The following is a 12705-nucleotide window of genomic DNA, read 5'->3' on the forward strand; positions in this document are numbered from 1 at the left end:
AATTCTAAAAGTGAAAAAATGCAACACCTGAAATTAAGATCTCAATAAATAGGTTTTGTTATATATACCTTAGACACAGTGGAATATAGGATTATTGAACTGAAAGACAAGTTGATAGCATATGCCCAAACCGAACCACAAGAGATAAAAAGGATGGAAAATAAGCGTGAAAGAGATGTGTGGGACACAATGGAAAGGTCTAACTTTTTTTCTCTCAGAGTTCCCAAGGAAGAGGTGAGAGAGAATGAGGCAGCAGAATATTTGAAGAAATAATGGTTGAGAATTTTCCAGTCTGATTAAAGATATTAATCTACACATTTAAGAACCTCTGAAAACCCCAGATCAGAATAAATACAAAGAACACCATACCTGGGCACGTAAAACTGCTAGAGACCAAAGAGAAAATCTAGAAAGTAGCCAGAGAGAAAAAAGAGAGACATTATCTTCAAAAGAGAGACAATAAGACTGACAGTTGACCTATTAACAAAAACAATGGAAGATAATGAAACGGCATCTTAAAATGCAGAAAGAATTTAACTGCCAATGTAGCACTCTATATCCAGTGCAAATATCCTTTACAAATAAAGGGCAAATTTTCAAACAAACGAAAACTACGAGAATCTGTTGCCAGCAGACCTGCACTAAAAGAACTATTAAAGAAACTTGTTCAGTCACAATGAAAATGATCCCAGACAGAACTATGTACTTCAGGAAAGAATAAAGAGCAATGGAAAAGGTAAATATGTGGGTGAATGTAAATGACTATCAGCTGTACAAAATAATAATAATAGTCATGTCTTGTGGGGTTAAATTACATGTAGAATTAAAATTCATTCCCACAATAGTGCCAAAGGCAGGAGGAAGGTTAAAGGAGTCAAAGTGTTCTAAGGTTCTATCATTATTGGGCAAGTGAAGCAATAATTTGTATGAGACTGTATTGAGGCAAGGATGCATGTTGTAATCTCTATGGTGGTAATAATAACAACAATGATAAAAGAATGCATGGACAACAAGCTAACAGAGGGAGAAATAGAACAAAAATGTTTGACTAATCCAAAAGAAAGCTAAAAGAAGAAAAAAGCAACATAAAGAGGTAGGTCAAATGAAAAAACAGTAAGATGATAGACATAACCATATAATTACACCAAAAATACATGGATCAAATAATCCAAGTAAAAGATCAAGATTATTAAACTAGATAAAAACCAAAATCCAAATACATGTGGCTTTATAAGAGATCACTTTTTAAATATATGAGATAGAAAGATTGAAAGTGAAAGAATGGAAAAATTATACCATGGTAACACTAATCAAAATAAATCTGATTTAGCTATATTAATATTAGACAGAATGGACTTTCAGGCAAGAAGCTTTGCCAGAGATAAAGAGGGATATTTTGTAAGAAGAAAGAAGTCTTCCCCCCCAGGAAGATACTATAATTTTAAAGCAAAAATGGATGGAACTTGATAAATCTACAATCACAGTGGGAGACTTCAACATGCCTCTCAGCAGGTGGTAGACTAAGTAGACAAAAAAATCACTTAAGACTATCTGAACAATACAATAAACCAACTTGACATAATTGACATATATGTAAAATCTACCTAAAACATTAGAATACACATTCTTTTAAAGTGCACATAGAACATTTATGAAAGTTGATAAGCTGAGTTATAAAGCAAGCTTCAATAAGGATTGAAATTATTCAGAGTACTTTCTCTGGCCAGGGAAATCAATAACAAAAAGATAGCTGGAAAGTCTCCTATCATGTTTTTCAGGAGAAACCACAACCACAACCCTGGTTTTTATACAACTTTCTCCCAACAATGATCCTGCACCTGGGCAGCTGAGCATTCCTGGGAAAAAAAGATACAACCCTCCTCACCGGTCTGACTTTACATTTGCACCCCTCATCCTTAAGTGGGCCTTCCCTATTGCCCTGCAGTCCTATCTCATTTCCCTGGTCAGTTCAATCTCACATCCAACTTTTACCTCTTTCCTTAGACCTCCAGCCTTGGTGATAATTTTCCTTCTTATTTCACTGAGGAAATAAAGGCAACCAGAAGAGAAGGTCATCCAGCTATCACCAATTGTATCACCTATTTGCACCTGTGCCCGAATACTTTCTATTTCTTCCTGTTATGATGAAAGAATGTGCTTTTATCTTAGGCTAGCATATCTACTTGTATGATCTGGATTCCACTGACTGCTGCCTACTTCGATGATGCAGAAGAAAGGGAAGAATTGTGGGAGAAGTTTTTCCCATTAGCATACAAATGCTGTAATATCACCTATTCTAAAAGTTTCTTCAGCATCCTCTTCCAGCTACTGCCTCATTTGTCTACCTTTTCTCATATTTATAGCAAAACCCCTGAAAATAGTTGTCTCTATTCACCATCTCTACTCCCTCTGATTCTAATTTGAATCCACCCCCTCAGGCTTGCATTCAGCCATTATAGTCCTATCTGTTCCCGCCAAGGTGATCCATGTGGTACCAAATCCAATGGTTAGTTCTCAGTCTTCATAACATACAAATGCTTTCAGCAACCTTTGACACCACTGGGCACTAACTCTCCCTTAAAAAGCTCTTTTCTTGGCTTGTGGAACACCACCCTCTTCTCATTTTCTTCCTACCTTTCAGGCTACTCCTTCTTGGTCTCCTTTGTTGGCTTCCTGTCTCATTCCTGATCTTTAAGTGTTGGAATACTTCAAGGCTCCAACCTTGACCTCTTTTCTATCTGTACTTCACTCCATGATTTCCTCCAGTTAACTGGATTTAACACAGTTCACATGGGGATGATGCCCACATTCATATCTCCAGCCTAGACCTCTCCTTTGACTCCAGACCTATTTATCCAATTGCATATGTATATATATATAAAATGGCAGCTCAAGCTTAACAAATCTAAAGCTGAATTACTAATTCTCCCCTGTATCTGCTTCATGACCTGTATCCCCTGCCTTTCTCAAAGCCTCTATCAGAGTGTATTAGCTTCCTATTGCAGCAGTAACATTGCCACAAACTTGGTGGCTTAAAACAACACAAACTTATTCTCTTACAGTTCTGAAGGACAGAAGTCCAAAATTAATCTCACTGGCAGAACAAATATGTATGCAAGGTAATGCTCCCTCTAGAGGTTCAAAGAATAAATATGTATGCAAGGTAGTGCTCCCTCTAGAGGATCTAAGGGAGAATGCATTTCCTTGCTTTTTCCAGCCTCTAGAGCTGCATTCCTTGGCTTATGGCCTGTCCCTCCAATCTTCAAAGCCAGCAGTGTAGCAAACCTATTTTAGTCCTTAAACTGCCTCCTCCTTCTATGTTGTCACATTTTTTCCTGCCTCCCTCTTATGAGGATACTTGTGCTTGCAGTTAGGGCTTGCCCAGATAATCCACGATAACTCCCCATTTAAAAATCCTTAATTTGAACAAAAATGTTTACAATTTGCATGGAAACTCAAAAGACCCCAAATAGACAAAGCAATCTTGAGAAAGAAAAACAGAGCTGAACGCATCAGACTCCCTGACTTCAGACTATACTACAAAGCTACAGTCATCAAAACAGTATGGTATTGGCACAAAACTAGAAATATAGATCAATGGAACAGGATAGAAAGTCCAGAGATAAACCCACACACCTATGGCCACCTAATCTATGAGAAAGGAGGCAAGAATATACAATGGACAAAAGACAGTCTCTTCAGAAGTGGTGCTAGGAAAACTGGACAGCTACATGTAAAAGAATGAAATTAGAACATTCTCTAACACCATACACAAAAATAAACTCAAAATGGATTAAAGACCTAAATGTAAGGCCAGACACTAAAACTGTCAGAGGAAAACACAGGCAGAACGCTTTTTGCAATAAACTGCAGCAAGACCTTTTTTGATCCACCTCTGAGAGTAATGAAAATAAAAAGAAACAAATGGGACCTAATGAAACTCTAAAGCTTTTGCACAGCAAAGACAACCATAAACAAAATGAAAAGACAACCCACAGAATGGAAGAAAATATTTGCAAACAAAGCGACTGACAAGGAATCAATCTCCAAAATATACAAACAGCTCATGCAGCTCAATATCAGACAAACAAACAACCCAATCAAAAACGGGGCAGAAGACCTAAATAGACATTTCTCCAAAGAAGACATACAGGTGGCCAAAAAGCATGTGAAAAGCTGCTTAACATCACTAATTATTAGAGAAGTGCAAATCAAAAGTACAATGAGGTTATCACCTCCCACCAGTCAGAATGGCCATCATCAAAAATTCTACCAACAATATATGCTGGAGAGGGTGTGGCAAAAAGGGAGCCCTCCTACACTGTTGGTAGGAATGTAAATTGGTACAGCCATTATGGAGAACACTATGGAGTTTCCTTAAAAAACTAAAAACAGAGTTACCATATGATCCAGCAATCCCACTCCTGAGCATATATCTGGAGAAAACCATAATTTGAAAAGATCCATGCACCTTAATGTTCATTGTAGCATTATTTACTATAGCCAAGACATGGAAGCAGCCTAAATGTCCATCCAAAGAGGAGTAGAAAAAGAAGATGTGATACACACACACACACACACTGGAATATTACTCAGCCATAAAAAAGAATGAAATAATGCCATTTGAAGCAACATGAATGGACCTAGAGATTCTCATACTGAGTGAAGTAAGTCAGACAGAAAGACAAATATCATATGATATCACTTACATGTGGAATCTAAAAAAATGATACAAATGAACTTATTACAAAATAGAAATAGAGTCACAGATGTAGAAAACAAACTTATGGTTACCGGGGGGAAAGAGTGGGGGAGGGATAAATTGGGAGATTGGGATTGACATATACACATTACTATAGATAAAATCGACAACTAATATGGACCTATTGTATAGCACAAGGAACTCTACTCAGTACTCTGTAATGACCTATATGGGAAAAGAATCTTAAAAAAAAGTGGATATATGTATATGTATAACTGATTCACTTTGCTGTACAGCAGAAACGAACACAACATTGTAAATCAACTATATGCCAATAAAGAAAAGTAAAAAAAATCTTAATCATACCTGCAAAATCCCTTTTGCTGTATAAGGTGACATTCATAGGTTCTGAGGATTAGGATGTGGACATCTTGGGGGCCATTATTCATCCCACCACACATAGTAAATGGCATCACCATTCTACAGTTGCTTAAATTATTATTATTATTACAATTATTATGATTCCTTTCCCTCAAACCTTACATTCAATCGAGCAGAAAATCTTTTGGGGTCTACATTAAAAATATAGCAAGACTTTGATAGCTTCTTACCACCTCCACTGCTGCCATCATCTTGCCCAGATTATTTCAGTGACCAATATCTCTGTTCTATCTTCCAGTCTGCCCTTAACTGAGCAGCAGATTGACTCTTTAAAAATGTCAGATTATGTCACTCCCCTAATTAAAACACCTGAATGTCTGGCTATCTCACTGGCCTTTGTTTACCCCTGACTTCGCCACATCCTACTCTCCCCTTCCTGGCTGTGCTCCAGTCCCACTGGCCTTCCCTCTGCTCCCAGAGCGGGAGTCCCACCTGGCATTCAGATCTCAGATTCTGTTCACTTCCAGAGTGAGGCCCACTTAAAAAGAGTCTTCCAGTTCCTCTGTCCCTTTCAACCTGTAAATAGCTCTTACCATCTATAGCTCCCTAAAATTCTGATTTATGGTCTGTCTCCCCAGCTAGAATATAATTTCTAGGACTTGCTCATTCGTGGCTGTTTTCCAAGCACCTAGGCCAAAGTTTGGCACGCAGTAGGCGATAAATACTTGATGAAAAATGCACATGAATCTTCTTTGCTCCCTCCCACTGCTGACCACCTCTCCTAGGAGCTGGGGAGTGTGTGGAAAACAAAGAAGGATGTGGCCGGCTGTGCCCCAGAACTGGAAGCTCCCCCCTCCCTCAGAGAGATGTACCTGGAGGACTTTCTGGGCCTGCACGTCGACCACGAGGACTCTGCTCAGCGTGGGCTGGGCCACGTAGATGTAGCGGTGCCTGACATTCACTGCTGAGGCCCACTGGCAGGGCTGGGTGGCGCCTCCTTCCCTTTGAGGACAGATTTCTTCCTGTAAAGGAGATAGGTTGCCATATGTCTTCTTAATTTCCTGTTCCTCCATCATTGCTGGGTTCCCTTTCCCCGACCCTGCTCTGTCCCTTTCTTCCTGTCTCAGAATTCTTCACATCCGAAGAGTACGGCACTTGAGCCCTCCCGAATCACCAGGTATTCACTCCACGTTCGTTCATCTTTCACCTCCTCCCGCTCTTACTGAGGCTGTAACTCGCTTTGCCGGCCTCTCAGTCAGCAGCTGCGTGGTCCATGTTCTTCCACTCTTGTGAGCTACCTTCTCCCTTTCCTCATCCCCATCCATCGTATAAACAACTTCTGTCAATGACCAGACTCCTGAAGGAGTTACCTATGCACTCTCAGCTTCCTCACCTCTCACAAGCTCCTTAATCCTCTGGCTCTAGTCCTCAGCACAGAGCTGGTGGTGTTCTCACCGAGCTCCAGGCTGACTTCTCAGTTATTACATTTAAGCTCTGCCATCATTTTATTTGAACTTGGGGCATCATCTGACAGCGTCTTGACTACTCCTTGGTTCTTTTCCCTCCATCCTCCCCAGTGGCCGATCCTTCTCTGTTGCTCAGTCCTACTCTGTTTGCTGATCTCTAGATGCCGGGATGCTCAGAGGTCGCTCCTGGACGACTTCTCTGAAATCCACTCCCTTTGCTAATCTTTGTTAGCCACGCCTATGACTTTAGACACAATCTACGTGCTTACAACTTCCAAATTCATATCTTTAGCTCAGCCCTCTTCTCGGAACTCCAGACTTAGCCACTTCCTAGGTCTACCTGGCTCTTTAATTTACATCTCAAATGGATAAGTCCAAAATCAACTCTCAATTTTGCCTCCCAATCCTGCTCATTCCACTCAAATAAGTGGCAGCTCCCTTGTTTTAATTCCTTAGACCAAACCTTTCAGGTCATCTTTGACGGCTTTCTCTCCCCATGCCCTCAGCCTTCACCCAATGCATCAAAAATCATTTCAGTTTTACCTTCAAGAATATATTCAGAATTAAACTTTCCGACCACTGCCACCTCTGTCACCTTGGCTCAAGCCACATCTGTCCGCTGAGTAACCGCTACAGCATTCAAACTGTGCTCCTTGATTCCACCCTGGCCTCCTGCTAGTTGTTCTTGACACAGAAACCACAGGGATCACTGTGAAATACAAGTCAGCTCAACTCCCTCCACCACAGTAACATTCTTTCTTGCTCAGAACAGGGTCCAAGTCTTCCCTGAAGCCAACTAGGCCCTGAACACTCTGGCTCCTCTGCCCATCTCTGCCTTTTTTCTCCTTTTCCCATCCATCCTGTGCACACGGCACGCTTGCTCTTCTGCGCTCACACCACCCTCCTGCACCAGGGCCTGTGTAGCTGGCTGTTCGTCAGATGTCTACCTGGTTTATCTCCTTATGTCCTTTGGGTGTCAGCTTACGTGTCGTCTTCTTGAGACACCCTCTCTGGTCTCACCTAGCTTAGCGCCCCGGCATCCTCACTGCCTCACCTTGCTGCGTTTCTCATCTACCACCTGACCTTCTGCGTTTGTTTGTCTACCTGTGTTTAGTCTTTCTTTTTTCACCAGATAGTAAGCACCTTGAGAGCACACTCTTGGTTGGGCTCACTGCCATACTCCTAGCACCTAGTAAAGCACCTGACACAGAATTGGTGCCTAAAATATATTTGTTGAATGAATAAATGAGAGAAAGGGGGACCTTCCTTTCCCTTAGTCTTCCATGATACACATTCTCATGTTTCTCCTCATGACTCTTGTCCAACACTGTCTCAACCTTTGTGGTTCCCCTCGGTGCACCTGCCCCTTAACCGCTGATGCCTCCCAGGGTTCTGTGCTAGGCGCCCGACTCAAATCACTCCCGTGCCCCCTCAGCGATCGGGTCTCCCATCCGGGCTTTCGTCCGTACCCTCATGCTGATGGCTCCCAGATCTGTGTCTTTAGCTCAGAACCACCTTCCCCAGCTCCCATGTGGTTCCCCTACAGTCACCTCATACACAGCCATCCACATCTGAACCAGTCCTCGCTCCATCCCTGCCCCTCCTCTGGGTCCTCATCACCCTCTTGTCAGCCAAGTCCAAAGCAGGAACGCCTTCTCTGATTCTTCCTTCTCCCACACAAGTCACTGGGAATTAGTCATCGAGGACTACGGAGGTTGCCTCCTAAATCTCGGAGTTCTTCTACTTTCCATCTCCAGCCCCGTTTCTTTCCTAAATGGCTGCGATAGCTTTGAAACAGGTCTTTCTCCTTTTACACTTGCCCCTCTCTGTCATCATATTTAATCCTCACAATAACCCCAATACGCCTGTGAGAAAACGGAGGCTTAGAGGGGTTAAGTCACTTTTCTAAAGCCACTTAGACTGCTGAGTGACAGAGGTGGGACCTGAACCCACCTGTGCGGATCCTGTTCTAAAGCCTGTGCCCTTACCTATTAATCCTGCCACTTCCTGCTGGGCAAAGTGGACATCTCATCCAGCAGAGGGGCCGGAGATGAGATGCCAACCTCCTACTCACTCAGCACTTGAGAAAGAGGGTCAGCTCACCGTAACCCTCCTGTGACGTTCTAGACATTTTTTAGATGAGGAAAATGTTATTTGGGACTGTTCCGTAGCTCACGGAGGTCTTGTGTTGCCTGAAATGCCTACAAGACCTCTCTTACTGTGTCTTGTTCTAGTTTCTTCGGAAAACTGAGCCCTGGTTAGCATTTGAGAGATGTCCCCTAGAAGCTACAGGTTAGGTTATCGCAAATATATGAGAAATTAGTGCCAATGTGGTGGGTTACAATTATTCAAACCTAACTGCTGGAAATTAACTAGGACCACTCTTTCTCGATGGTTTTGTGGCTGTCACGTGGAGGGAAAACTTATCAGAGGTAATACTTTAAAACATGATTCATTCAAAGGAAACAGCCTGGAAAGCAGCTGCTCCCAAGTTGCAAATGTGAGAAATGCGACCCTCTGAGGCACACCACCGGCCAGGACAGCAAGGCAACACACTCGTTTCAGGAACTTGTCTGGGCCAGGCCCACTTGCTCCATTAGCTCCAAGCCCGTGACTGTGTCCCAGTTTATCCACTGTCTGTCTTCAAGGAGAGGGCACGTGGGGGCTTTTAGATGACTCTTGGATTAATGCCATACTTCTACCTTCAAGTCGCTAGGGATTAGTAGAAGAGGTCAGACCTCGAGCAAGAAACCCCCAACGCAACACCAAGTGGGATACCAGTGGGCGGGACGGAGCCGTGGGGCGGGGAAGCACAGCTCTGGCGGACGCCTCCTGACAGCTGGGTCTTGAGGGTTGGAAGGGTTTTTCTGGACCTGCTACCCGCAATCATCTCTTTTGCCTCTGCCCACTGCATGTCACGTTGCCACTTTTTACCTGGCCTCTTATTTGTTCACAGCAGCTCTGATGCGTGGGCCATTCACACATCTCAAGCTCTCTCTCCCGTTTCCTGGAGGCCACTGAGGGCCTCCAAGCTCTAAAGTCTACTCAGTGCTTCCCATTCCCACCACCACTGACTTAACCCAGGTCACCGCCCTCACCTGGGTGATCACAACAGCCTCTTCACCCCCTTCTGTGTTTCTAGTGCAACCCTTCTGATCATTGCCCGCCGTGAGGCCCTGCACAGGTCCCAAAGCACCCTGATCCTGGCCATCCTTCACCTGAAGTTCTTCAGTGCTTCCCATGAGAACTCCTCAGCTTTGACCCTTACCTACGGTCATCCTAAGTCTGAGGCCCTTCCCACATCCATTCGTCCCTCCAGGCATAGAGAATATTTACGGTTCCCTGAATGTGACCTGATGTTTTATGCCTCTGTGCTCCATATTCATGACATTTCCTCTCGAAACCCATCACCAATTCCCACCTGTTCTTCACAGCTGAGTCCAGGCATCACCTGCCCCAGGAGCCTTCTCTGACTCTGTCCCCCAAGGTCTGGAGAGGCCTCTCTCCTCAATGTTCCAGTGCACCTTACACATCCTTCTAGCAGCACTTGTTTGGCAGCTGTCTGTTCACACTTCTGTTTCCGTCATTTGACTGTGAACTCGCAGAGGCCAGGAACCCATCTGTCCGCCCTGGGCCTCCCCTCAGGCTCAGTGCATGGAAGTGGCCGCTGGAGGAAGGAATGAGAGTTTAAGCCTCATGTGCTCCTTCCTTAGCCTTGAACCACATCTGGAGCCACATCACAGGTAGCAAATGGAATTTAAGAAATCAAGTGGCACACATGGTGAAAGGCTGCCTCTCGGGATGCTGTGTGTGAGGTGGATGTGCCCCAGGCACAGACACTTACGTAGCTCATGAAGATCTTCTCCGTGGGTTTGAGGTGCCTCTGGATCTCACAGTCCACCGGGTGCAGGATGATTATGCCATCGTCGGAGAAGATGTAGAACATGTTTCCCACACTGAGGCCTGCGAGGAGCAAGCACAGCCATACTTAGGCCCCTCCTGGCAGTTGGTCCCCAGGCAGGGTCACGTATCACATCAGGCACAGATGAAACCTACAGTCTGGCTGCGTCTGATACAGGCACAGAGCGCAAGGCCTGGTCGAGGTGGGGTGAAGGGAGACGAGCAGGCGGTGTGTGGGGAGTGAGTGCCCGAGGGCTGCGAATCAATACGTACACCTAGGGCTCTGCAATCCCCAGGCTGTCCTCCCAGACACGCGTACCTGTGCCAGGTCATCCAGGGCTGGCCACCAACCCAAGTTTTCAAATGAGTGATAGCCTTGGCTTTGACATACATTTGACCTTTTCTGTTCCGAAAGGCAAAGTCTCCCGTGGTCCTTGTCAACCAGTCAAATCGGAATGGATCAGGTGACGCCAAAAAAGCAAAGGCTTTTATTTTTTTTAAACACATTTATGTACAGTGCTGCTACCTGGGATGTGAGGGCCTAAGCAAGCTGTGGCTGGTATTCCTTTGTCCAAACTGGGCCTGTCTGTGCCTGAGACCCTTCCTTCAAGACAGTTTTTCCCTACAGCAGCCCCAGGCCAGGCGACGGAGCCCACAGCCTGGTTCGGCCACCTGCCTGCACCCCCATCCCAGCCCAGGACTGTCTGGGGAGAAATCTCCTTAGACCAGCAGAGAAGGGGCCTTGGGGACAAGTTAGTTCAGCCTCCTTATTTTAAAGACAAAGAACCTGAGGTCCAAGATGGGGAGGGGCTGGGTTGAGGCCATGTGCCTTTGCGCCCAAGCAGAGGTTAGACCCCGAGCCCCAGCCCTGGGCTCTGTCCCTTCACCCTGCTCTCCATAAAAGGTCCACATGGCACAAGGGTGGGTAAGGTCTAGAGTTCTCCCTCTTTCTCCCCTCCCCTTCCTCCTTCCCTTCATTTCATTTGAAGGTAAAACATTGAAAAGATTGCTATGAATTCTAAGAGAATTAGCGATGTGGAAAATTCTCTCTTTCCAGTCATGCTGAGAAAACCAGTGTACTGACTTAACTGACTAGCTGGGTAAGTTTTTAGTGAGTTAGAAAACAATGAAACAGGCAAATAGGAATCACCGTTCCACTTGCTTTCAGGGGCTCTGCAGGTCATTTTCACCAGAGCCTGTGGTTCCCAGTGTGGACAGAGGTCCCTGACTGTGTGACACAGCCTCACCTGCCTCTGGTTCTGTGCTGAGAGGGGCTCCGGGCAGGAGGGCTCCTGCCACTAAAGACAGCTAGACACCAGCCTCTCAGAAACTGGGAGCACCTAGGAGCACTGCATAAGCCCCAGTGGGAATCCTGGGGTGCTGGGCAGCCTGTCCTGAGAGCCAGACGAAGCAGGCCAGCGCCTCCTACACGGCCGCCCACTGTTTGGAGTGGGCTAGGTAGCACACATTCGCTCTGACTCCAGTCTATCCTGTCTCCAGGAGGACCTTCTCTTCTGTACACTCTCACCTGGGCACGCTTCTCTCACTCAAACCTGTAGGGGCCAGAGGGGGTCAAAGTCCCTGTAAGACCACAGACCCCGCAATAGCCTCCCAAGGTTTTTGGAAAATCAGTAGCTGGAAGAACCCACATGAGATGGAAAGCTCAGTAGAGCCCACGTGGGCTTTGCAGCTGTGGTTACACTGCAGGCTGAGCACCGGGCCTTGTCACAGTCGACAGTGCAACGTGAGGCTCAACAAGGCCTTGCTCCACAAATAACTGACTTCCAGAGAGCTGGCCTCACGAGCCAGCCCCTGGAAGGTTCTGCTCGTGATTAGCTTGACCAAGGGGGCACACAGGAGCTTTCTCTGCTTCTGCGCACCCATCATTTCACTGTTCCTATTGAGAGCTGACAGCGCCCTGGGGCCCTGCTGGCTGCTTTGCTTTTGCTTCTGTATTTCCCTACCTCCAGGCCTGGAGTTTGAGCAGGGAGGGGTGTGAGCAGCTAGCTGTCCAGGCGTGATGGAGTTTGTTCGCTGCTGGGTTGTCCAATATTAGCGCAGCACCAGCCAGCCTAAAGCCCCGAGGCAGCTGTGGGTCTTAAGTTGGCCTTTGGGCCTCCAGAGCTGCATTTAACACTTTCCAGGGCCTCCTGCATTCTCTGCAGGTCTCCACTTTTGAAATTTGGAAACACCCCTTAGAAAACACCTTTTAAAGACACAGAGCCAAAGCTCTCTGTGTGCACTGTGGCCCAGGGA

At 45.5% G+C, this 12705-nt stretch overlaps 1 protein-coding gene across 1 annotated transcript in view; it reads right to left on the reverse strand.

The window, feature by feature from the left end:
- The window catches only part of FSTL4 (follistatin like 4), a gene marked incomplete at its 3' end in the record, with an annotated part of 428849 nt that overhangs the window by 14770 nt on the left and 401374 nt on the right, over window positions 1–12705 (reverse strand). The window contains exons 11-12 of the mRNA XM_082651059.1: window positions 10394–10512; window positions 5956–6105 (exon numbers count right to left, since the gene is read on the reverse strand). Coding sequence (XP_082507185.1) covers window positions 5956–6105; window positions 10394–10512 — 269 coding nt within the window. The remainder of the gene's footprint in view (window positions 1–5955; window positions 6106–10393; window positions 10513–12705) is intronic.

This window comes from Grampus griseus (genome assembly GCF_964374135.1).
Source record: "Grampus griseus genome assembly, chromosome: 3".
NCBI classification, from domain to species: Eukaryota; Metazoa; Chordata; class Mammalia; order Artiodactyla; family Delphinidae; genus Grampus; species Grampus griseus.